The 27,529-nt window shown below is 37.8% G+C and overlaps 2 protein-coding genes across 2 annotated transcripts; one reads left to right on the top strand and one right to left on the bottom strand.

Moving 5' to 3' along the window:
• Positions 1–115: 115 nt before the first annotated feature.
• LOC118279937 (pro-neuropeptide Y-like) lies at positions 116–27,529 on the bottom strand. Its single transcript, XM_035599801.2, has 3 exons — positions 27,455–27,529; positions 1,952–2,123; positions 116–317 (listed from the first exon to the last, which is right to left on the bottom strand). The coding sequence occupies exons 2-3, from the start codon at positions 2,116–2,118 to the stop codon at positions 206–208; spliced, it is 279 nt and encodes a 92-aa protein (XP_035455694.1). The 5' UTR covers positions 2,119–2,123; positions 27,455–27,529; the 3' UTR covers positions 116–205.
• LOC118278645 (uncharacterized) lies at positions 4,470–12,972 on the top strand. The gene has a single exon (XM_050702640.1). It carries the CDS (start codon positions 4,987–4,989, stop codon positions 12,592–12,594), a length of 7,608 nt encoding a protein of 2,535 aa, XP_050558597.1. The 5' UTR covers positions 4,470–4,986; the 3' UTR covers positions 12,595–12,972.

Raw genomic sequence — 27,529 nt, 5'->3', positions numbered from 1 at the left:
AGTCATTTTGACAACGAATTATTGCAATTATACAACAAAAATAAATTAACTTCTATACATTTCAGAAATAAATCAGCAAAAAAATAATTTTAAGTAAAAGAAAAATACAATATAAATATTAACAGATAAGTAGTTTTATTCTGGATTATTGTATTGTATTGTGTTGTTTATTATATTTATTTATGTTTATATTGTATTGTATTTACTAGTAGCCAAGGTTTTTGAATACCGGTTCGTCATTCAGGTTGTGCTCGAAGAATGGACTTTCTCTGAAGATCACGGAGGCATCAGCTATGTGCATTTGTCTCTTGCCGTATCTGTAAATACATAAATGATAAATGATATTTATTTTTGCAAATAGGTTACAATGTAACTATTTTACACGTCAATCTCTTAAATAACTAATACATACGCTACTTAAATAACTAAAATTTTTAAATAATAAATTGTAACATCTAACGTCACGCTTTTTATCCCGGAAGGTATAGACAGAGGTGCACATTACGATGTACACCCACTTTTCATCATTCGTGTTATAAGTCCAATGTAATAGGGGGTGAGCCTATTGCCTTATACTGGGCACAATTCCAGACTCCGTGCTATTACTGAGAAATTTTCGAAATACCGAAAAAAGCTCAGTAATACTTCGCCCGACCACGGAATGGAACCCGATACCCCTTGTCCAACACGCTTGTAGCCACTCGACCAACGAGGCAGTAATAAATTATAACTGTGTCAATAAAAAGAAAATTATAGATGTCGTTAAAACCCTTTTACGGACAAAGTCAAGAAGGAACAAGGCTTACGAAACGCAGTGGTAAACGTAGTTCAGTACTTTGAGGATAGATGGCGTTGTTTCATAATAGTGACATGTGACTTGTAATAGTGACATCTACTGCGAAGTAGTGTAACTAAAATTATTTTGACAACGTAGTGTAGTGTGTAGCAATTAACGAATTATAATTGGAATAGAAATAGAATAAACAATACACATTTAATTGAATCATGTAATAATATTGACACCCAACATGGGACTTTTTATTTTATTCATACAGCGTATGAATTGAAATCTTTACAAATAAATAAGTTTCTCTACACTGTGCTCACACACTTTACAACATATTAACAGATAAACGCTACAACACTTTTTTTCAATACCAAAATAAACACAACTTCTGTTGGCGCCCAGCATGGGACTACTGTCATTGCAACTTTTTAAATGGAACTACCGTCAAACGTAGGGATTATGGCCAGCAACAGAGTGTGCTCTCTCAAAGGGAAGATTAACGTGAACCCCACGCTAGGATTTTCTCCTGTGTCATGGATGTGTTGTGTTTACAAACACACAATTTCACGTACACATCACATCTAGATGCGAATTGTTCCATTCAAGGATCACGTTGTGTTGTAACCAATTATAGGTAATTGCTAGCCTCTTCGCTAATTGTACAGAAAAAACTTAATATTTTATTATACAGTGTGCAGATATGACTTAAATAAAACTACAAGTATTATATTTCAACGAAAACTGAACGAAAAAAAACTTAGATTTTTTAAACAAAATAAATACTGAAATTAATCACGTATTAAATTCTGTGTGAACAGCTCCATGTTCCTTAGTCACAGAAGAGCTGAAATGTTGTAGGTTGTCTAGGAATGTTACGGACATGTGGCGCGGCTGATGCAATGCCGTATTTGTAAAGAGTGTTCAAATTAGCTCAAAGAGAATAATACACTTTTTGGCTTACCTACTGGGCCTATTTCGCTCATTTTTCGTATATTGTCAGTCAAGATGATAACAAATATGTGGTTTAAATTAAGTCATAAGAAGTTTCTTCATACGGTATACCAGCTATTCTCGCAAGCAAACTTTACTTGCGACGTTGAACTTTATCTGTGACTAACCACTTGCATCCAATAATTTTATAAAATTATGAACCCTTATATGTACCTTCCTCTCCCATGCACGGAGTAATACTCCTGCAACTCCTTGAGATAGTTGGAGATCTGCTCGGCGGTGTCGAAGCGCTCCGGGCGACGGGGCCGCGGGTACTGCGCCTGCGTCGCGCACGACAAGATGGCGGACAGCAACAACATGGCGGATAGGATGAAACGCATTTTGGCTGCAACAAAAGTAAATTATGTTTAATAGATATGAATTTGAGTGGTCATATTAGTTAGCTGGAAGACGTGCACTGTTGAAAAGATTTATGTCTTATCCCCACACTTAACAGGCTTTTTTTTGAGGGGGAAAATCATCCAATGACTTCTCCCGCCTTGGGCAAGGCGAGAGGGAGTGTCAGACTCTTACTGATTAAAAAACACCCCGTTCCTACTCCTACTTTTCGAGCAGGAGCCCCGGTAAACCCGCTAGGTAGTCCGCAGCTCCGGATACAACCTCTATGCTTGGAAGATTAAAAGGTTCAGGTTTATTAACAAGCGCTGTTGCCTCAGCCAAACGTGTAATCCCCTTAATCAGTTTTAACACACCCACAGTAAGAGCAAGAGTGCTAAATATAATCTATTCCATAATTAACCACGTGGCACTTTTTCTATTGTACTCTACGCGTGTCTAAAACCTAGTTTACCGAAAATAAAATTAACACGAATGTGTGATGATGTGTGACAGTTATCAGCATCAGGCGCGCGCGCGGGATTAATCCGTAGATACTCGTATCATCGCGCCTCGGTTCACTGGGTCGACTCACAAATGAAGATTATCACTACGTAATACATATAGGTATATCTAGGCGAAGCCCTGTCTAAATATTTTGTAACTGGTTTTGGTTTAAACTGATTTTTTATGACGGTATTAAGTTTTATTTTTTAATTTGACTGCACAGTTGGTGCGGTGGCTGGGCGACCGGCAGCCGTGCAAAGTAAAGCGGGTTCGATTCCCGCACGAAGCAATTCTTTGTGTGACCCACAAATTGTTGTTTCGGGTCTGGGTGTCATGTGTATGTGAACTTGTATGTTTGTAAACGCACCCACGACACAGGAGAAAATCCTAGTGTGGGGCAACGTTTTTTTTTTTTAAAAAAAGCCTGTTCGACGTATCCCGTGACCAGAGGACTGGTCTGTTCATCTATCTGTAATCGGTCATTGACTTTAGCTAAGAAATTCAGCTACCGAAACCACATATTTGTACTACCTATTTATTCTGTGCTAACGAAACCTAATACGAAATGCCATTAATCCATGGGCGAGCTACTTAACCATGAACTGCTAACAAATTCCACACAACAGAATATAAAGGGCATTAATGGGTCATATTGTATTCTCTTTCAAGGGTTAAGTGTGTCTTAAGTTATGCCTAGGTTCTACTTATTGTAACTTGATTCGGCACTAAGCAATTTTAACTTAATATATTTTATTGTGAACTAGCAACCCGCCCCAGCTTCGCATGGGTGCAATGGTGATATATTATGCATGTATTATACATATATAAACCTTCCTCTTGGATCACTCTATCTGTCTTAAAAAACTGCATCAAAATCCGTTGCGTGGTTTTAAAGCATACAAAGGGGCATAGGGACAGAGAAAGCGACTTTGTTTTATACTATGTAGCGAAGTAAAATAGTAATTTCTATTATAACCTCCTATTACCGCTATGATATGAGTCCTATGTCAATTAGGGAAGAGGTGAGTCTATTTATCATACAACAGTTTTAATTATTGACTGCAAGGTTGGTGCGGTGGCTGGGCAACCGGCTGCCGCGCAACGTGTAGCGGGTTTGACTACCTGCATGGAGCAATTCTTTGTGTTTTAAATTGTTGTTTTGGGTCTACGTGTCATGTGTACATGTGAATTCACACACTAACCGTCATTTAAAGGTTATTTAACCCAGTCCTTAGCAATTGTTCTCGATTTAAAATCATTACTAAGGAATAGTTGTAGTAATAATAAAATGTCTCTGAGTGCGGTAGTAACATTCTTTATTAACCAACTAGCTACTTCCGCGTGGTTTTACTCGCTCTACTCAGCTCCTTTTGGTCATAGCGTGATGTTTTATAGCCTTCTTCAATAAATGCACTATCCAACACAAAAATAATAACCAGTATTTTCGGAGATTAGCACGTTCAAACAAACAAACAAACAGATTCTTCAGCTTTATTATATTAGTATAGATTAAAACGCCCTAAACATCGACCCACGCTACGTTTAAAATAGCCCTAACAAAAATAGCTTGCAATAAAATTAGCAAAATGTGCAATATTTCGAGAGCAGTGCACACAATGCTGCGGCCATGTTTGCAACCCTCTCGATGCATCCAAAACGTATATAGAGTTATAAAATTAACGTTACACAGAGTAGTGATGGGGTGTTATTTAGATCAGGGGTATCGATAGGGATGGGTTTGTGTTGTGTTATAGTTAAAAGTTTATAAATAATGGAATTAGGGCTATTAGCCCACGTTCCATGGCAGTTTGAACTACAGTCGTTCGGAAACTATAGTTTTCTTTTCTTGTACGAGTTACACTCGACATAATTGCGAAACCGCGTAAAATACACGCGTCATCATTTCTATTAATTTGTTAAAATATAATTTTTAGTAATTGCGTTCAGTTCGCTTTCGGTCATCACGCATACCGCGCGTTCTCATCTTTCATTCACTCATATCAGTTTGAACAATACAGTAATTTTAAATAATCTCAAGAGTTTTATTATCAAGCTTTAGGATAACAAGAAATCCTACATGGTCCTTCGAGCTTTCGGTAAAGCGGGACCTTAGCGCGAATATAGTGCACGTGTTCGTGTTCCGGTTCTGACTTTAACGACGTGGCCAGTGCTATCAGTTAATTTACTGAAGCGCCACTAACCTATCAAGGATCGAGCTTTCGTGACATCAAGGCGCACGAGAGTTCACATCTGCATCAAGAACAGAACTGCAGCCAAGTTCCGTAGCAGCAAGGCGTACGGTGACCCTTTCATATCAAGTAGAAAGGCTTATCAAGTAAGATCTTTCCTTTTTACCGATTTTTATCATGTCGCGGGTAGAAGAGCTCCTTTCGGAACAGGAAAAGATCGCAGGGGCGCTCGAAACGCTTTTTACCAACTTTAAAAAAGACGGAAAAGAAAGGAAAACCCCGGAGTATATCCAACGACGGTTGGACACTCTAGATCAGTACTGGTCTCAATTCAATAACAACCATATCGCGTTAGTCAACGTCGGTGATGCGTCGCTTCACTATTTTTCAAGTGAAAAGTACGTACTCATCCAATCTCAATACCAAACCATCAGAGATACGATCAAGAAATTTTTGCCGTCAAAGAGCACCGGGTTAGAGGAAAGGCCTCAAACGCCTATACTCAAACCACCAACATTTGTGTTGCCAAATCCTCAAGAGCAAGATAAGGCAACAAGTAGCAAGACTGAAGATATGCTGAAAAAACAATTAAGTAACTTCAAGGCATACATGAGAACTGTATCAAGTATCAATGTAGAACTTGTCTCAGAAAAATGGGAATTCGAAGACCTGTTGCGTACTCTGCAGTCCCGCTGGTCGGTTATTGACAAATTACACTGGGAGCTGGATTCAGAACTATCTGGTTCGAATAGTCAATATGAACAAGAATTTTCTAAATATGAGTCCCATTATAACAACATCAAGAAATCTATTAATAAAAAGATGTGGTCGGTTGCACATATTGAAAAAACAACACCAAAAATGGATATACCTGTTTTCACTGGCAGTTATAGTCAATGGATTCCCTTTAAGGATCTTTTTACAGAAACCATTCACCGCAACCCGTCTCTATCTGATGCTCAAAAATTACAATTTCTTAAAGGTAAACTTAGGGGAGAGCCTGAAAAGCTAATCCAACATTTACAGATTAGTTCAAGTAATTATTCGCTAAGTTGGTCTATTCTCACCAACAGATACGATAATACAAGATTAATCTTTACTGCCCATGCTAATACTCTTTTAAACATCCCAAATCTACAACAACAATCAGCTAATGGTATCAAGCGCATACATGATGTTGCTAACGAATGCATAAACGCAATCAAGAATTTAGGCATTAACACAGAATCATGGGACCCTATTTTGGTTCATATTTTGTCACAAAAGTTGGACACTGACACGTATCAAGATTACATGGAGTCGGTGAAACAACCAAGAGCAATACCGAATCTAAAGGAATTCCTAGAATTCTTGGAAACTAAATTCACCACTTTAGAATCGGCACGTCGAAAGCAAGATAATATCACGCAAAAATCAAGCTCAAACGATCAGAATCAAGCAACTGGGAAAAATACAAACAAACCACATCAGAAATTGAACTATTATAAAAACTCATTTTCCTCTAGCACTCGAGTAATTTCGTCGAACAACATGGGAAACAAAAACTTGAAAAAGTTGACACCTAATAAATATTGGTGCGTAGTTTGTCAAAATAACGAACACGGTATTTACTTCTGCCAAAAATTCATAGACATGCCTCCACAGATCAAGAAGAATGTGGTAGATAAAAATAACCTCTGCTATAATTGTCTCTACAATCATCATGGTCACCCTTGTAAATCAGACAAAAGGTGCAGAGAATGCAATAAAGAACACAATTCAATATTGCATGAGGTGTTTGAATCAAGTCGCATGTCTCCTCGCGGCACGCGGCCGGAAACAAGTTCATCGGCCACAGCCACGGGACAACAAACATCATTACACGTGCAAGGTAGCAGTCACGTGTCGCTGCAAGGAGACCCAATTGAAGTTTTGCTGCCCACTGCAATGATTAAAGTAAAAGCTGCTGACGGGTCATATCATGTAATGCGTGCCCTCCTAGACCAGGGTTCGCAGACCTCCTTAATAACGGAGAACGCAGCCCAAATATTGAAAATACCCCGTCAGAAATGCAAAGGCGTAATATCAGGAGTAGGCGTCAAGGAGAACAATTGCAAAGGAATGATCAGTATACATTGCATGTCAACAGAGGGAGATTTCAATTTCGAAACAGATGTTTTTATCATGAAAACTTTAATAAAAAACTTGCCAAATTGCTCCATACCTAAACCAAGTTGGGCATACCTCAAACATATCAAGCTCGCAGATCCTGAATTTTATAAAAGTCGTCCTGTAGACATACTACTAGGAGCTGACGTCTACTGTATTATTTTAATGGAGGGTATATGTAGAGAAAACCAGAACTTACCTACAGCGCAGCAAACTCGGCTAGGGTGGATTTTAAGCGGCAACGTTAAATCCTCCTTTCAATGCAACGTGGTCTTGAACGATTTAAATGAGATAGAAAGGTTCTGGGAAACAGAAGATATCACAGAATCGTCAGATTTGTCATCAGAAGACCAACAGTGTATTAAATATTATCAAGAAACAACATCAAGAAGGGATGACGGCAGCTATGTAGTCCGAATACCCTTTAAACCTGACCATCAAGAAAGTTTAGGTGAATCTAAGAACAAAGCTAAGGCTCAATTTTATCAATTAGAGCGAAAATTCGAAAGGCAACCTGAAAATGCAAAAAAGTACAAACTATTCATCAGCGAATATTTGTCGTTAGGCCATATGACACGTGGGGTCAAGGAACGTGACGACAGCGGTAATATGAAACTCAGCTGTTATTTGCCTCATCACTGTGTACTACGGGACGAATCAACTACAACCAAGCTACGTGTTGTATTTAACGCGTCAGCTAAAACATCAAGTGGGTTAAGTTTGAATGACGTTATGTACAGGGGTCCAAACCTGCAACAGGATTTACAGAGCCTTATTATCAAGTGGAGGCAATACAAATATGCGTACACAGCTGACATCGAAAAGATGTTCAGGAAAATTTGGGTCAGTCCATTGGACCAATCATATCAGAAAATTCTTTGGAGAGACAATCAAAATCAGTCTATAAAGGAGTACCAGCTAGCTACCGTGACTTATGGCACAAAATCGGCTCCATTTTTAGCCATGATGACGCTTAAGCAACTCGCGCAAGATGAAAGAGACAACTATGTAGACAGCTTAGCCCCTGAAGCTCTGGAGGGAAGCTTCTACATGGATGATCTGTTACACGGGTCTCATTCTATAGAGTCCGCGAAAAAGCTGCAAGAGGACTTGATAAAACTATTGCAAGCAGGGGGCTTCAATCTTAGAAAGTGGAAAGCAAACTCGACGGTACTTCTAGAGGATGTTAGCTGTGATCAAGAAAATTTTGACTTTAAACAAGTGGAGTCTACAAAAACTCTCGGGCTTGGCTGGAATCCTAGGAAAGATAAGTTCTTATTTCAGTCAAAAATAACTCATAGTGCAACCTCAGACATGACAAAGAGAGAATTTTTATCCGAAATATCCAAGCTATACGACCCCCTTGGATGGATTTCACCCCTTACTATCAAGCTAAAAATTTTATTTCAAGACGTATGGAAGACCAAAATACAATGGGATGAACCCATACCAACAGAAATAAAGAAAGAGTGGGATAAAATAAAAAACGATATAATCATCATTAATGAAATTGAAATACCGCGGTGGTTGCAAACAAGGCAATATGACACCATCGAACTACATGGATTCAGTGACGCAAGTACAAAAGCCTACGCTTGCGTCATTTACTGTAAAATAAAAAGAGATCAAGATTCTTCTGTTGTATTGGTAGCAGGAAAAACAAAATTAGTATCAGTAAATAAAAATACTTCGTTGCCACGACTGGAGTTAAGTGGAGCAGTTTTATTGTCAAAATTGATGACAAAAATCAAGACATGTTTAAACAACTATAATATCATGATATTTGGATGGGTCGATAGTATGGCAGTATTGGGATGGCTAAATGGGGAGGCAGACAAGTGGAAACCCTTTGTAGCTAACCGCGTCAAACAAGTGACTGCAGTGATGCCCCCTAACTGCTGGCAGTACATCAAGTCGAAAGAAAATCCTGCGGATTGCGCCACCCGAGGTTTGACTGCTGCCCAACTTAAAGACTATGGCTTATGGTGGCAAGGACCAGCCTGGCTCCGAACATACGAGCCAGACCAAGAAGCTGGGAAAAATAAATTTATCACGAATCTAGAACTCAAGAAATGTAAGCAAGTTAACGTTGCTACGGTAGACAACACTTTTATAATTGGATTAGTTAATGATTTAATACAGAAATACAGTTCAATCAACAAAGTTATTAGAATTTTTGCATGGATTAATCGAATTATTTGTAGGAAAAATACGGAATACCTATCAGTGGACGAATTAACCAAATCAAGAAACATAATTATCAAACTAAACCAAGCAAGTGAGTTTTGTGATGAAATTAATTGTCTCCGCAAAGGACAACCTTTAAACAAATCGAGCAAGATATTAAGCCTAAACCCCCTATTAGACAAAGATGGTTTGTTGAGAGTAGGAGGCAGATTGAGACACGCTAACATGGACCCGGAAATGAAGCACCCGTTGATTATCCCCAACAACCGATTAGCAGAACTTATCATTGATCAAGCACACGAAACTACTTTTCATGGTGGGGCAAAACTTACAATATCCTTTATCAGACAAAAATACTGGTTGCTGGGCGGTAACAGGATCGTAAAAAAGAGATTACGCCTGTGTGTGACATGCAAGAGACAGAACCCAAAGAGAGCAGCTCAGATGATGGGCGATTTACCACCATCAAGGGTAAACCCCTCCCGTCCCTTTTTTCATACAGGTATTGATTACACAGGACATTTTTATATAAAGGCCAACAAGGGTCGCGGCATCAAGACCACGAAGGGATACGTGGCTGTATTTATATGTATGACCACCAAAGCGGTCCATCTAGAGCTGGTATCGGACATGACGTCATCGACCTTTCTTGCTGCTCTCCGGAGACTAGCCGCTAGACGCGGGACCCCCGGCCACTTGTACAGCGATCAAGGTACAAACTTTATCGGAGCAAATAAGATATTACAACAAGAATACGCAGAAATACTTAAATCAGTCAATCAACAAGAATGTAAATCAGAAATAGCAAAAATGGGTATCAATTGGCATTTTAATGCCCCATCGTGGCCATCTGCAGGCGGCTTATGGGAGGCAGCTGTCAAGAGCTTAAAATATCACCTTAAACGCGTTATAGGTGAACAACGACTAACTTATGAGGAATTCAGTACCCTAATAACGCAAATAGAAGGATGCCTCAATTCAAGACCGCTCTGTCCATTATCTGATGATCCTGAAGAGCTCGACGCTCTCACGCCGTCTCACTTCTTGGGTAGTGGACCCCTATTGACGATCCATGAAACAGAAAAGGATCTGAGAACTAGATGGCAGTTAGTGCAGAAAATTATAAGTGATGTGTGGGAACGCTGGCGTCACGAATATCTCACACAACTTTCAGTAAGAAGCAAGTGGCGACAGCCGAAAGAGAATATTAAAATCGGCGATGTAGTAGTTATCCAGGACGATAACATTCCGCCCGGCCAATGGGCACTAGGGAAGGTGGTAAAGCTCCATCCGGGAAGCGACCAGTATGTAAGAGTCGTTACCCTCAAAACAAAAAACGGTTTTATCAAGCGACCGATTATCAAACTTTCTATACTTTATTCAAGTCAAGACGATGAAAAACAACATAAAAATGAAATTTCGCAAGAAAATCAAGAGATTAAAACCTCTAAACAGTCTAAAAACAAACCGATCAGTCTTTCGAAAATAGTCATGTCTTTATTATTATTTCTCATGGTCATTGCACCTGCATCGCCAACCGTATACAATATTACGTCACTACAAAACAATAACAGTCTTTATTTTGATTCCATTACAAATATGCATTTAATACGAGACCAGTGGCGTCTTGTTGTCTACTATGATACGCAGCCTTATCATGAAGGAAATGTGACTCTACGAAAGTATATCGACTATTTAGAAAAAATATGTCCATTAATAAAAACGGAGTCACACTGCACTGCGATCATATTACAACTATGGCATGGGTTCAAGGAATTGCAACATAATAACAATATTCTAATGAATTATCAGACAAATACAAACAGCAGGCAACGTAAACGCCGTGGGCTCATAAATGGCATTGGATACGTAGCGAATAGTTTATTTGGGGTCTTAGATGAACAATTCGCGGAAAAATATGAAAAGGATATTGCAACTATCAGGAGCAATGAACATCATCTGGCGGCACTTTGGAAAAATCAGACATCAGTCGTCGAAGCAGAGTTCAATTTGCTAAAGAGAACAAAAGATACTATGGAACATCATCATAAATTGATTCATCAAAAAATAAATAATATAGAAAATTCTTTGAATCAAATCAATGAAGGAATACAAAACCTTTCTTTGTCATCAGACTTCATAGAAACAGCTATGATTGCAAATAACATATTATTCAGTTTGAGGAATATACAAGTTACCCTCTTAGACACAATAACAAATATTTACAATGGCAAGTTCAATTTCCAACTGCTCAGTCCTGAACAATTAAGACATGAGTTAAACATAATATCAGGCCAACTGCCGAAGGATTTATCATCTCCCATCGACAGCTTTAATTTAGCAGATGTATACAATTTACTACAGGTACGGACTAGAATGTCGCTAAAATATCTCATCATTGAAATTAAGATTCCACTTATTGGTAGAGATATGTATGAAATCTATAGACTCATTCCCCTGCCCTACTTGATCGGCAATCAAACGACAACTGTAGTACCAATAGCGGAATATGCCGCAATTAATCTCAAGAAGGATGCACTAATACCAGTTTCAGAAAGTGATCTTAAACAATGTACGCATCAGAATATTAATTTAGTTCTATGTTATTTGAGGAAACCTATTTATCATATCAAGGATGACCAGAATTTGTGTGAAAGATTACCCGGGACAAGGATATGCAAATCGACCACAAGCTCTTGTGCCAATATATGGCGAGAATTAAACAAATTAAATGAATATTTTTATTTTTGTTGCGACCAGTGTCATATGAAACTATTGTGCGAAGATCAAGTTACCGCCGTCCAGCTAACGGGCAATGGTTTATTCACAATAAATGCCGGTTGCATAATTAAATCAGCTGAATTTCTTGTGTTCGCACATAGATCTGAGACAAGTAAAATCATGATCAGTTCCAAAATTGAAGCTCCAAGAATAGCCCCAATAAATCATATAATTAAAACCTCTGTTCCTACATCAGTTCAGTTGGAGGACATGACACAATCCAACAAACAGCTACAAGAAATTAGAGAACAAATAGATATCATGAAAGAAAACACACCAATAATAGAAACTGTTTCCACTCATGACGTACACCACTACGCAACAATTTATATCATCATGGGAGTAATGTTATTGACGGCTATCGTCTACGTGGTGAAACGTGTACGTGTACGAGGACGAAGCCAAGTGTTCCGGCAGGCAGCAGCTGATGGGGCGTCGGAGGAGCAGGCGCAGGCCGGCACAACCGCTGCTGCGGCAGTGAGGCTGCATACCGTCTCCTCCAAAGTGGAAAATCAGTGCTCAAAGTGTACAAGTGTAGTGCAGTGTGGTGAAAAATCAAGTGGTCTAAGTGAAGTAGTTATACCTCCAAAAACAAGTGCGCGTATCGATAAGCAAAATAGTGGTACATCTCCGATACTTCGTTCGGTATTTACACTATCGGAAAATTAGTTTAGTTAGCAAACCTGATTGTTAATTATCTTATAGGTACATCATCATGATTAACCATAAACCATTTTAGGTTAAATCTTTATTGTTTAATCACCTTGTATCAATTTCATCTCATCATCAAGTCCACTAACCTCATCTTCCCGCCTGGGAGCATGTACGAGTTACACTCGACATAATTGCGAAACCGCGTAAAATACACGCGTCATCATTTCTATTAATTTGTTAGAATATAATTTTTAGTAATTGCGTTCAGTTCGCTTTCGGTCATCACGCATACCGCGCGTTCTCATCTTTCATTCACTCATATCAGTTTGAACAATACAGTAATTTTAAATAATCTCAAGAGTTTTATTATCAAGCTTTAGGATAACAAGAAATCCTACATTTCTTCTCCTCTAATTATTTCTTCAGATTAAAAACGTTACGGGATCCAAGATAGTTATTCATGTCATTGGGACGCGCCGGATTTTATTGTTCCAGTGTTTTAAAGGTCTACTGTAGGCTTACAGGAGTTGCAGCGGTTTGGGCGCACTTGTCCCATAAAAAAGTCCATGACTGATTGAGATGATTCACTGCTGGATTAGGGAATGTTCATATCTGCCGTAAAATTCGTTGAGCGTATCATCATATCAACTGTCAAAATGAACTTTTGGTCGACTTTCAAAGTCTCAAGATACCCGCGGAAAGAGTAGGGGCAGTCATATTGACATGGTGTATTCTATTCTGCTGTCACCGGATTTATGTGGACAGACGACCTGATTAGGGTCGCAGGGAGCCGCTGGATGCAGGTCGCTTCCAACCGGCCTGTCTGGAAGTTATTGGGGGAGGCCTATGTTCAGCAGTGGACGTCTTATGGCTGATATGATGATGATTCTACTCTGTTGTCACCGCATTTTAATCCCAATGTTTAATGTTACTTATACACTATACTATCCATTTAATTTTCAAGTGTAACTAATTACATATCGTCTAGTATTTTACAGCTCTGGTTTAGTATTTTATTGCCCACACTAGAGATCACTTACACAACACTAATTAAGGCGCCATAAACTAGTGTTGTACCCACTATCGATAACAAATGTCACAGATTAAAGTGATGTGTCAACACTTTCGGGTTTATCGATAAAATTAAGTTCGTTATCGATGTTTTCAGCTTAATGTGATTATGTTAATTATTTATTAATTAATCTGATAAAACATGTGTGTGGGATTTGATTAAACAATTAGTTGTTGAAGTGAAAGTTGCTTGTGAAAATATGAGTGGGGGAGGGCTGTTTCGTGTCGTTTTGTGATTCTGAAGAGGTTTATGTGTTGTTAATAAGTTTATTTATAGCTGTGGTGTTTGCTATTTTTTATGTCGTAAGCCGGTAAACGAGCAGACGGATTACTTGATGGTAAGCAATCACCGCCACCCATGGACACTTGAAACACCAGAGGCGTTACCAGTGCGTTGCTAGCCTTTTGGGGGTTAGGAATTTAAGGGTTGTGGGAATCAGAGATTGGGAAGAATGATAAGGACCCTCCTTATTTGGGCCTCCGGTAACCTCACTCACACAACGTGTTTCTTGTCATTTTCTGATTTTGAAGAGGATTTTATTTTGTTAACAAGTTTATTTATAGCTGTGTTCAAGTGTTTGCTAATGTGATACACTAGAGTTACTTTGATTGTAGCTATAGATTTGTCCTGAGGAATAAGCGTTAGCGTAGTGTTCTACGCTCGCCACTCGAGAAAGGAAAGCAGCCTCCCAGGGCCGCTAACGTGGCGGGACCTGCCGCAAACGCCGTAGGTCGAAGCCTGCCGGGTGTGGAGATCACGGTAACAGGGGCCTTAGTCTGCTATTACAATTGTGTCAGAATGATTGACCACTGATCAGTGCAAGAGGGATGGAGCTATACAACCTACATAGCTCCGTCCCTGCACACTAAGGCCCCAGGCAGTGGAGGAACACCGCTGTGGTTATAGCCGGTAAAAGTCCGGCACGCGCCCCTGTCGTTCTCACGACACGGGAAGACCATGAGGATTTCCATCACGGTAAAAAAACATGTTTATCCTCGATTACAATAGCAAAGTTGTATCAGGTAAAAAGTAAAACCAAAAGTGATCTGTCACGAGATGTGGACATACATTAATAATTTATGACTGCACGGTTGACGCGGTGGCTGGGCAACTGGCTACCGTGGAACGTGTAGCGGTTTCGATTTCCGCACGGAACAACTCTTTGTGTGATCCGCCAATTGTTGTTTCGGGTATGGATATATTATATGTGAACTTGTACCCACCTTGACCCATTCTTGCGTTTACAAACGTAAACGCAAGAATGGGTCAAAGATTTGTGTTTAATATTTCATTGAAATTTTACAATAAAATGCAAATGAACACCATTCATTTCTATTTTACGTTACAACGTCCGAAAATTTCAGTATTTTAAATTATATTTTTAAAACTAATTATAAACTTCAAAGACGTTCCAAGATGCTATTTTGTTTTCATCAGAAATGCAGTTGGGGCAAACTTAATATCTAGTATTTGACCACAGTTGTATACTAAATAAAGATAAAACAATGCAGCAATAAACAAAAAAAAACCGTTTAACGAAAATGGCCGCCACTTTCTCATCTCTTGGTTATTTTACAAAATAAATCTGCTCACAAAATGTCGGTGTTTATCTGTTAAACTTAAGTTGCGTTTATGTCGCCTTTCATGGGGCCCGCGAGAAAATTACCCCGAGGTACAACAAGTGGTTGAGGGATGGGGTATGATGTGAGTTTTATCGATATCGATGATTACCCTTTATAAACAATATTTTTGCAATATTGGAATTTCGTGCAGGTCATTATAGAATGCAGATGTTCAAGTATTGTAAGCATAAAGATGTAAAATATGTTACATGCGTTATTGGTGAAAAGCTTAGTAAAACAATATTAAAAGTTTCATATAGCCAACTAATCAACGAATGAATCAAAATGAATGTAGCATAAACCTTCTCCGTGTGAGAAAAGGCGTTTGTTTTGCAGTGGCCACTTATAGGCTGTTGATATATACTGGGTGTAAGGAAAACGCTCTCGAAGCCAAAAGACTTTTGCTTTATTATACGAACACAGTTTAATAACAATAACCATTCACCAAATGGTTAATGTATTAGTGATTTAGTATTTTTCAAAACCGCAATGTACAGCGTACAGAATTTAAGGTAAACGACATCGCACGCGCGCGCAATTTTCATACCTACCGTGCCGCCCGCACGATCCAGCGGCGCGGCGGGCGGTACGGTGAAACACGCGCCTATTCATCCAATACGTAGGTATAGGTTGAAGCGTATTGTTTACTGTAAAACACTTACCTAGCTAAATCCTTTGCGATCGAACAAGGTGGGGCTCGAATTGTGCCCCATTCATCTCGATGCAGAGGCGGGCTCGACGATATGTTTCCGCATGAAGACGGGGCATCAAAGTTGGGTCTTCATTAGAATGCTCACGTAACTGATTGAATACGTCTATTAGTCTTTGCCGCATTTCATCCGCACTAGAACACTCGCGGTCGAACACTCTTTCCTTAACGTATCCCCACAAAAAAAAGTCTAAGGGGGTTAGATCGGGCGAACGAGGTGGCCAAGCTTGTGGCCCTAGCCTGCCGATCCACCGGTCTTCCAACATCACCGAGAGACGCTCACGGACACTTCTCACTACGTGCGGCGGGGCACCATCGTGCTGGAACCATGTATTTCGGTACTCTGCCAGCGACAACGAATCTAAAAAGTTGTCCACATGTACATTGATCAGTTCTAGATAACGTGCTCCATCGAGTCGCTGTGGCAAAAACACTGGTCCCAGTATTTGGCCGTTATAAATTCCCGCCCAAACGTTGACGGACCATCGTGTTTGGTGCCCAGTTTGTTGGCAGGCGTATGGGTTCGTCTGTGACCACACGTGAGCGTTCCTTCTATTCCACAGACCGTTCCTTGTGAATGTCGCCTCGTCCGTCCAGATGACATGCTCAATGAACCTACTCCGTTGCTGATGGCCCACTAGCCAGCGGCAATAATTAAGACGACGCTCACGGTCACCGGGAACCAACGCATGTACTTTATGTACCTTGTACGGGCGCATTCTCTCACGCCGTAACACTTTATGCACCAGCCAGTGAGAGACGACTGATCCATTACGCCGTCGCAGCAACTTAGCAGCGCTGCGTGTGCCTAGGCGTGGATTTCGACGGACGACCTCTAAAATACGCTCCTCCGATTGTACATCAGCTGGTCGCCCACCACCTGACGCAGCGGGAGCAATCGGGCGATTTTCTAGAACTCGTTGGAATGCTGCCGTTATTATACGAGAATCAGAGGGATGCCGCACGTTTGGATGTCTTTCCCGGTAAATCCTTAATGCAAGGGAAGCATTACCCCGGGCCTCGCCTAAACACATCAACATGTTGCCGTATTCACGAGCACTGTACACGTACGGTTGTGGCATTGTTAAACAACACGAACACAAACTTAACAACACGAACACAAACTTAACAATAACTAACAAGAAACTTAACAATAACTAAAAAGAAACTTAACAATTAACTAACAATAACAACAAAACTGTAATTTTATTCTAAAAACGTAACCGGAACAAAATTAGGCGCGTCTACGTAATTCGCAAGGAAATACTGACTTTAAAACTGTTGCACGGTTGCACAAGTACCAACAGTGTTGCCAGTTTATTTTTATGTAAATAATACTTAGACGAAATAAAAAAACAAAAAATACCTTGTTGCGAGGTCTTGATTTTTACCCCATGACCTACTACTGATGAACTTGAGAAAAACTATCTTAATAGTTACTTGATTCATAATAGTTTTTGCACACTTAAGAAATAAAGAAGAAACAAATGCAAATTTTAATACAAAAATTCAAATAAAAGTGGCAACATTGCTCGAACTTCCCCGAAAAGATCTACCCGGTGGCGGCGCGGTGTCGGCGCCATCTTCTTGTTCAAAGATCAATAAATTGCAGACACTCCTCTTGCTTCCTTTGTCTGCTACTGTTTTATTCGTCTTTAATTACGTTTCTCAGTTATTTTATCTTTAATAAGTTAATTAATAAAGAATCAAACTAAATGCATGAACGTGTGAAGGCTTCTTAGTAGTGAAGCAAAACGGACTAAATTGATACCTACTATCGCTACCTAACGGTACTGGACGTTAGGGATAAAACTATCTCAGTGTCACTTATACGGCATGTTGGTATGTTACTTAAGGTAAGCAAAATGTTTTGATTTGTAGTTCGTTTAGAAAGATGATTTAATGATTACATAATAATTAAATGATTGAATGATGATTAAATAATAAATCAGAATAGTGAAGTTAAAAAAGCTTAAAAACAAAAAACGAACTTACGTAAAATAATAAAACAAAATGTTAGCAGTGTAGGCATAATGCATGTTTAATCATTATTGTCACTTCTGTTTTATTTTAGGCGCGTCGGCTTGGCGCTTGACGTTTGCGTATGTAGTAGTGTAGGGCTCGCCCACGCACACATAGTCTGTACCGCTGTGCCTACTACGTGCAACAAAGTATTGCGCGGTCGAGTTAGTTGACCCGTGGCTTCACAGCTGATTGAATTAATTTACATTGCGTTTTGAAAAATAATTACTGAATATGGTTTTTTTTATTGCGATTCTATTTCTTTGTATGTATCAAAGGCTAGTGACCTAAAAAAAACCGAAAAAAAAGTGTAAAAAATTGGTTTTTTTTTCGCGTTTTTTTTGGTGCCTTCGTATCAGTAATCACCAGCACTATCGCCTGTTTTTGTTTTCGGAAGCGTTTCCCTTACACCCGTTATAGTTTAAGTTGAATGAAGCATTGAAAATAGATTACATTTAAATTCACAAACTGCCAAAACAAGTATCTTTAATGCGAACCTTCCACAAATTATACTGGTATCATTTTTCTTTATTAATATGCAAAAATGCAATTAGTAGCTCTCAAATTTGAAACTCCCGAAAAAGGCCGTTAAGCTGTTCATAATATTTAAATTAAGACCTGTGTAAAACCTTAACAAGCAAATAAAGAATTTGAGTTTGAATATTTTTTGCAATCTTACAAAACGTTACCAGTTACAATAATCATCGATATATCGATACACCCACTCCCCACCACTATGCAGTTGATTTCCCGCCCCGGGAACAATAGAGCGGCTCCACAATTTTCATCATGCGTAGTTACGAATGCGGGTGGATGCCAATTTTCAACCACACTGTTGTTTTTAGTTTAGAAAGTTATTGTGGGATGCCTGTGTCTATGATTAGAAGTCAGCTGAGTACCTATCTGTGGCGATTCTGTTGATAACTGATTGATCTGAGATACGTGGATGTATTTTACCGTTTCCAAACATAGTATGTTATTTTTATCGTGTTAACTTTAATTCTGATTGAAAAGTTTGCTAGTTGAATTCTTAAATGTTTAGTAACAAATGCAATAAATGTAATTTTCAGTTGGTTTAGTTTTTGCTACTAAGTTTAAGTTTTTTTTTTTTGTGGTATAAGCCGGTAAACGAGCTGACGGATCACCGGATGGTAAGCAATCGCCGCCGCCACTAATAAATAGACTATCAAGATTCAACGACACCTACCTCATCTTAGCTCAAATTATACTTTAGATACGCACGTTGTCTTTTACAAAACCAATTAAAATCATTATTAATAATTTACAACACGTATTCATCGCCACACATCATAAAATGAAACACCACACGACATTCGCATACCAAAATCCTTAATTTCAAACCTCAATCTTAGATTAAACATCAACTAATTTATAACCAAGAAGTTTTTATTATTTATTACGCACGAGCAAAAATATTTGAATAATAAAGCACGGTGTTGTCAGCGTCAAAGGCAAAGGCAGTATTCACACCACGACGGATATTATTTTCACGGTTGGCAACACAGTAACTAGAAACGGAACGTGCAAGATGGCGGCGCGCGGTATAAATTCCCGCCAACTTTGGCAACACTTTACTGAAGTCTAGAAACTACTTTTGTTTGTAAGTGTTAATTACACAGCTTTTTGATTATAGTTTTGCATATTTCTGACGCTATAAATGTCTTGTTTGATAAAACTTTATGCATCTTAGCAGTTTAGCTTTGAGATAAGTTGTGTCTTGAGAGTTTCGTTCTGTTCATTTATGTATTCTCTTGGTGCCATTTAGGTAGGAGGTGACTTAGCTTTTCATAGTGTTATACTAAGATATGACTGTTTCAATCACAGAGCAGATGGATCACCTGATTGTTAGTGATCGCCGCTGCCCATGGACACTTGAAACACCAGAGGCGTTACAAGTGCGTTGCCTGCGTTAAGGGGGTTAGGAATTTAAGGGTTGTTGGGGAATCGGGAATTGGGAAGATTGGGAAGAGGGGTATTTGGGCCTTTGGTAACTTCACTCATACAACGCAAGCTTTTTCACGTCGGTTTTCTGTGAGGCCGTGGTAACACTCCGGAGCTGCGAACTACCTAGCGGGTATACCGGGGCTTCGGTCCAAAGCAGGAGAAGGAGCGGCATGGTTTTTAGTCAGTAAGCGTCTGACACTCCTACCGCCTCACCCAAGACGGGAGAAGTCATTGGATTATTCTCAGCCCTCAAAAAAAAGCGTTATTTCACGTCGGTTTTCTGTGAGGCCGTGGTATCACTCCGATTGAGCCGGCCCATTCGTGCCGAAGCATGGCTCTCCCACCTTTAAAAACCGTAGATCGTATATATGAATAAACGAATCTGCTAACAAAAAGCTACTCTACGTATAAGATACACGTATGCAGAAGCTCTCAATTTCTGAACAACACCGTAGGGACCTGACAATCTACAGAAACTCAGCCAGTATATGAAGGAGGCTGGAGCAATGAGTTTATAATCTGTCTCCTGAGTCACACTTCTTCAAGGCTTAATCAGGCTTTTGGATGTACCAGGAAAAGGGAGGCCAATGTGTATCTTTATAATAGGGATGATGACGGGGTATTATGATCGTAAGAAAAGTATGTACTGTCTAATATTTTAAAATAATCTACAAGACGGACATTAAAGTAAAAATTAGACATCTACCCTATTGTTATGTTTGAAGATTACAATAGTGAAGAAATTTCGTACCCCGGACCAGTTAATTCAATTTGAAAACATAAAGAAGTTAAATAAACATTGACGCTACTCTGCATAAAGTTATGCAGAGTAAATATACAACTAATCTGCACAAGTTGAGGAGAGGACTCCCTTACGAGAATTTAAAGATGAAGATGGATCCATGTTATTTTTACAATAAAGTATAAGTAAATATAACCCTTAGGGTACTTTTCCACCAGAAATGTATGGAGCTATGCTACGAAGATATTATGTATAACTAAGCTGAGAAATTATGTGATCGTTTCCACCGATACTAAGCTATGTAGCTGTGCGAGGAAGATGCGCAGCTCGAGTCTGCGATGTATCGATAGTAGGGAAGTCATCCATAACACGCATCTTTCCATATAAAGCATAACTTTGCTGAGTCAGTTTCCACGAATACTAAGTTATATGTACCAATGAATGGTTTTAAAATGAATGAATGAATGGGTTTAAGATAGATAAAATACATGTATAATTTTTACAATAAACTAAAAATAAACCTTAAGATTACTTGATGGGCTTGATATATCAACCCGACTTACACGTAACATAAAATTCTCCACGTCTACAAAAGTAATTTACGAACATTCCCGATTCGCGTGCGAAATCAGTTTAAAACCAGTTTCGCCCCCGCGTAAACGCGTGTAAAGTTACGTGTAAAATCTTTTACCGTTACCCCATTACCCTTCTAACATCTTAATTCACAGATTAATTGTTTAATTCTATTTAATTACGCCACGAATACGACTTACCATTTGATTGGGGACAATTTAAGTGTTATTCCGTTGTTCCAGCTCATTTATAGGTTAGGTTAGGTTTAAATGTGTTTCTTAGTTAAATTGTTACTGTATTTTTGTGAATGAGTTTGAACTATTTATATTTTATACAGTATGGAGATCACTCATATGATTTTTAAATGAAACTACAAGTAGTACTCGTCCACAGAAGCATAAGCATAGCCTAATACAACTAAATATTTTAACGACCATAGAAAATAAACGGTGTGTTATTTTATTAAAAAAAGAAATAAGTTATAAAAACATTTTTTTTATTGGAACATGAACATAATGGACAACAGTGATTGATACGATGATAATGTTAAGCGTGCTTTTCCACCAGAGATGTGCTATGTTACGTTGCTGTGGATGCGTTTGGCTTCCACCATTCATATTCATTGGTACCTACACATAGCTTAACACTGATGGAAACGGACTCAGTTAGACTATGTTTTTTTATATGGAAACTTGCACATAATTTGTTAAAGTCGATACAAAAAAAAATTTTGCAACCAGTTGGAACCTTGCCGATCACCTAGTGCCATTTGGACGTTGACTTCAGGGACACCTGTATTGAAGCTAACGTTCAATTAACAATCAAAAAGAAATCTAACCATCATAACTAAATCGCCAAACAATAACATACAATCAAACAAATAAATAAACAAACTTGTATTACAAATACGCATTGAAAACCATCCTTCTCCAAACCGGGAACAACCACCAACCAGTTTTGTTTAACTTGACCTTTTTTCACTAATAATATACCGAATAAATACACAAGACGACATATCCCCACTCAAACGGAACACTAAAGCTCTTGAGGACAACAATTGTACTCACAATCAAATAATAAAATCTAACCTAATCGATCTAAAAATAATCACAACAAAAGAATTTTCCCTCCAATTATGTTTGACATCTACAAATCTTTACTCTATGGCCAACCTTTTTTCTTAATGGCTATTTTAAATGTATGAAACCTCTTTAGTTTATAGGTTAAGTGACTTCATTTTGGCGGCTAAAAATAGGCATTTATCTGTAGTTGATATTAATATTTATTTAGATTTTTTAGCTATTATTAGAATGGGAATTGCGTGGGATTATATTATTCGTTAGTATTTATTATGTAACTAGCAATCCGCCCCAGCTTCGCATGGGTGCAATGGTGATATATTACGCATGTATTATACATATAAACCTTCCTCTTGAATCACTCTATCTATTAAAAAGACCGCATCAAAATCCGTTGCGTAGTTTTAAAGATTTAAGCATACAAAGGGACATAGGGACAGAGAAAGTGACTTTGTTTTATACTATGTAGTGATTTCGGTGATTATTGTCTTATCTATTTGGATTGCGTATTTTTGTTAATGGTATTAGATATTTTCGCTGTGTCACCCCTTTGGGGGTTAGTATGGGTATTTAGAGTCAAACGCTACTTGACTGAGGAATACGTGAGTCATAATAGGTCATTTTGCTCATTCATAGCACGTAATTTGATAATCTCCTGTAATATAAGTTTCATCAGTTAATAAGGTAGGTAATTGTGTAAAATAAGGGTTACATTGCTATCTTCACCTCTGCTTACACCATCAAGGATTAAAAGGACTGACGTTTTGTGATAGAAAAAGTATGTTTGTTGAGGATTTTGATTTAAAAACAATTCAATTTGGAATTGTGAAGCTAAAATTAATTTGATTGCACTTTCCGATAACGAGCGGCGACGTATCGCAATATGGCGCCTGTCTATTGTCTCCACAGATTATAAAATACAATCTCTGTTTGACAGATACACAAAATATTGTGCAAATAAACATAAGTCCTGTTGTTTTTTTTTTGGTTTTGAACTGTGGGATATTTATTTTCAGCTCTGTTTATGCCTGCCTCGTAGGTTGAGTGATTGCAATTACGACTGACGGGCAATGAGTCGATTCCCATGTCGGGCAAAGTATTACTGGGCTTTTTTTAAGGGGAAAATCGTGTCAGACTCTTACTTTACTTATTATTCTGTGCTCTTACTGACTAAAAACTACCCCGTTCCTACTCCTTTACTACCCGGAGCCCCGGTAACCTGCTAGGTAGTCCGCTTACTGGGCTGCTTTCGGTTTTTGAAAATTTCTCATTAGTAGCATGGAATCTGGAATTGTACCTGGTATATGGCAATAAGCTCACCCTCTATCACATGGGACTTATAACACAAATGGTGGAAATGAAAAGTGGGTGTACATTGTACAGTGGCATTACGTGCCGTAATGTGCACCTCTACCTACCCCTTCGGGGATAAAAGGCGTGATGATGTAAAATGTTAATAAATATGTAGAGATGTTTACAACCAGTAAAATTAAATATGTTTTTCGAAACGTCTAAAAGGATATTTTCCTTAAACTTTGTTTGAGATTGTGAGATGTGATACCGTAACTTTTGCGTCACAAATATTACACTTATTTCTCTTCTAATTCTAAGAAAATACTAAAAATAAGCTAAAGTTTTAGCTTATTAAGTCAATTAATGCAAGTATTATTATTTTTAACTATGTACTCTAATAATTTATCATGTAAACAAAACAGTGTTTTTTTCAATATCGAAACTTCTCTATTAGTTAAGAAAATTTTAAATGAGCCTGTAAACGAGCAGACGAATCACCTATTGGTAAGTAATCGCCGCCGATCTAAGACACCCGAAACACCAGAGGCGTTACAAGTGCGTTGCCGGCCTTTTGGGGGTCAGGAATTTAAGAGTATTTGGAGTGTCGAGGATTCGAAAGATGGGCAATGAGGGTAATTGTACCTCCGGTAACCTCACTCACACAATGAGACACAACACAAGCGTTGTTCCACGTCGGTTTTCTGTGAGGCCGTGGTATCACTCCGGTCGAGCCTGAAGCATGGCTCTTTCACTGTTAATTATGTTGATTATTGACAAACATAGCTATATTTTTCCTGGTCCAAACGAAAGCAGGTATCATCATCAGAAAAACAAAATAGAAACGCACGCTCTGGACTCGTCCACGAACACGAACTTTGGAACGAGCAAATAGCTTCACTAAAGGACTGACCGACAGACAGACGTTATTAATATTATTATATTTGCTTTGACGTTCAAAAGTGCCTTCCTGGTCTAATTGAAATAAATAATTTTGACTTTGACTTCGACTTTGACTAACACAGGCCAAAAAACTGCAAGATATACATATCTAACAAAAATTACTATTTTCAAGTGAGAGTGGTTCCCCAATATTTTCAGGGAAGTCACTAAGTGATTATTGCTACCCACTACTTTTTAGTAGTGCCATAAATATATGACAACTTGGGTTGACGGGTTTACGATGCTATGTGTCAAATAGGCTAGTATATGTTATATTTGGTAGTTGGGTCCATGTACATGACAGCACGGTTAGTGCGGTGCCTGGGCCACGCAACGAGTAGGTTCGATTCCCGCACGGAGCAAGTCTGTGTGTGTTATTCCATAAATTGTTGTTTCGGGTCTGAGTGGCATGTGTATGTTAAATTGTATGTTTGTAAACGCATCCATGACACAGGAAAAAATACTAGCAATGCTTTAAATGAAAAAAAAAGTGTGAAATACGACGTACGTTGCTGTGGATGCGTTTGGCTTTCACCAATCATATTCATTGGTACACATAGTTTGGCACTGGTGGAAACGGACTCAGCTAAGCTATGTTTTTTATATGGAAAGATGTGTGAACATGGACTTTTAAAATTAAAGTAACTTGAGAAAATAAGGTCTGGTAGATAGAAATCACCGATTTAGATTAAAATATTTTGGAATAAAAGTGTAGTGTTGTAAAACCAAAAAACAACTAAAAACAATTTTATTGTTTTTCGCTGACGACAACTTGTTTTTAACATAGAACCGTTATTTTTCTGTGCTACCGATTTTCTTTCATAAATTATATTTAATAAGCTTTTTACCTGTATACATATCACACATAGCTCTACTCAAAAATGAGACTGACGTCTTTGAATGGACCTAACAAGCCAGCCCTTACCGGCAACACTAACTACCAATAACCCAAAACCTAACAGAAACATGATTTAACGTTCAAATAACTTTTAATTATTCCACAAAATGGAAAATAATAAGAAAAAGGGACTTTCGTAAAGTATTACTAAGTAATCATCTAGCCATAAATATTGTTAAATGAGCGAAATAATTTAATATCAACGGGCAGACCGTTGACAAAGGTAGGTGTCCGCCATACTTGAATCGATTTGAAAATTAGAACGACGATTTGAATTTTTTCTCTTTTTTTTCGTAAAGGAAAAAGGTGAGATTTCTGATATTTATTTTTAGTTATTTTGTTGTTTTTCGTAATGATGTCAGATATAAGAAGTCTACTGCTGAGTGTATGCCCGAGTGACATTAAAATTAGGGGAGTTGGGAGTAATCAACTTTAAGTTTCTTTAAGATATATTTTTTTTGGGACGTGTTTGACATTACTGTTTTTCGATTGTATTATCCAATTGAAATGAAAATGTAAAATGCAATCGCTAGGTTGATGTAAAAGTATTTTGATATTTAAAAAAAAAATGCACTCAAAGTCTTATAAAATCATTTTTGTTGACCGACGCTAGCGGAGAATTTACTTTCTGTACTTTTCTGTAGGCATTATAATCTAATTTTCATTATTCTCATAATTAATATGTCAATTATTTCGCTTAAAATGTCCAAATAGAAAATAGAAGAGTTCAAAATCAGATAACGATTTATTTATAGCTGACTTTAAGGAGAGGGGAGAAATACCAACCGAGGAATAAATCTGAGACATCTTATGTGGTTTGAGCGACCAATCAATCGAGAAGCAATTGGTCAAGTAGATAGTGTTTTTTTAATGAAAACAAGTTAGCCATTCCTCCACACCGGGTATCACCTTCATTCTGTGATTTAAAATTTTTAATCAATTGAAAATGCTGATAGCTATTACAAATAATAAAGGTAGCGTGCATCCACAATTCTACAGTTTTGACTATTTTTTTTATAATTGTAATTTTAACATTTCTCGTTATTGTATGGACAATTTTTTTCTTGATATAGTTGCATGATACTGTGTTAATTCGTCTATTTATTTATTAATTTGCATGGTTTCAGCCTGATTATGGCGATTTATAATTTTATTTTTAGAACAAGATGTTCTAAAAAGCTCACCCATAGTCTGCAAATATGTAATTAATGGGCTATACTGTTTTTTTTCCTAATTTTTTTAGCATATATATTTTTTACATTGTGGTCATGTTACTGAGTAACATTTGGAAACATTTGATCTATGACAAGATACATAAAAATATTGTTTTATGTTAAACAGTTTTAATGGGCTTAGGATATTGTATGGTCATCAAGATTAAAAGCGTGTACCAAATATCAGGTCGCCAGGAAGGAGGCTTTATGTATTTTTTTCCCAAAAAAATACATCAACCTGTTTCACAAAAAAAAATAATTAATTGCTTCAGCGTGTTTTTTTTTTTTGTAAGTACTTTCCTTTAAACGTTTTTTGTTGTCCTTTCCGCGAAAAATATATTAAACTAAAATTACAATTACTATTTCTCACCCAAAAAAATCATTAAGAAATTATTTTTCCCTCTTATTCATTTATAATTTTTCCCTCTCAATTCTAATATCAAAACAATTAATTCTTGTGAATTTCTTTTTAGGTATTTTTAAGTTGTAAATATTTTAGTTGTAATTATTTTTTTATTTAATATAATTTATTTTTTAGTAGTCTCTAATAATATCTTCATAATATTGCTTGATTAAATAAAACATATTACAAAATATGTGTAATTATTAATTATGTTTATTTTTAGTAAATAAATAAATACCAAAAAATATTTTTTTCTCAAAAATTACTTTAAAAAATCGTCAAAAAAACGTACCTACGTCAAAATGCGAAAAAAAAAAACCAAAATCCAAAATGGTGTGACTAACCTGTGAGTGTATGCAGTTGGGATGTTGTCCGCGAGGTGGCGGTGCCGGCAATGGTGGCGCGCCCGCCGCCGCCGG

The sequence above is a fragment of the Spodoptera frugiperda genome, chromosome 22 (assembly GCF_023101765.2).
Source record: "Spodoptera frugiperda isolate SF20-4 chromosome 22, AGI-APGP_CSIRO_Sfru_2.0, whole genome shotgun sequence".
Taxonomy (NCBI): Eukaryota; Metazoa; Arthropoda; class Insecta; order Lepidoptera; family Noctuidae; genus Spodoptera; species Spodoptera frugiperda.
Note: the sequence above shows the minus strand (reverse complement) of the source record. Positions and strands in the feature narration are given on the sequence as shown.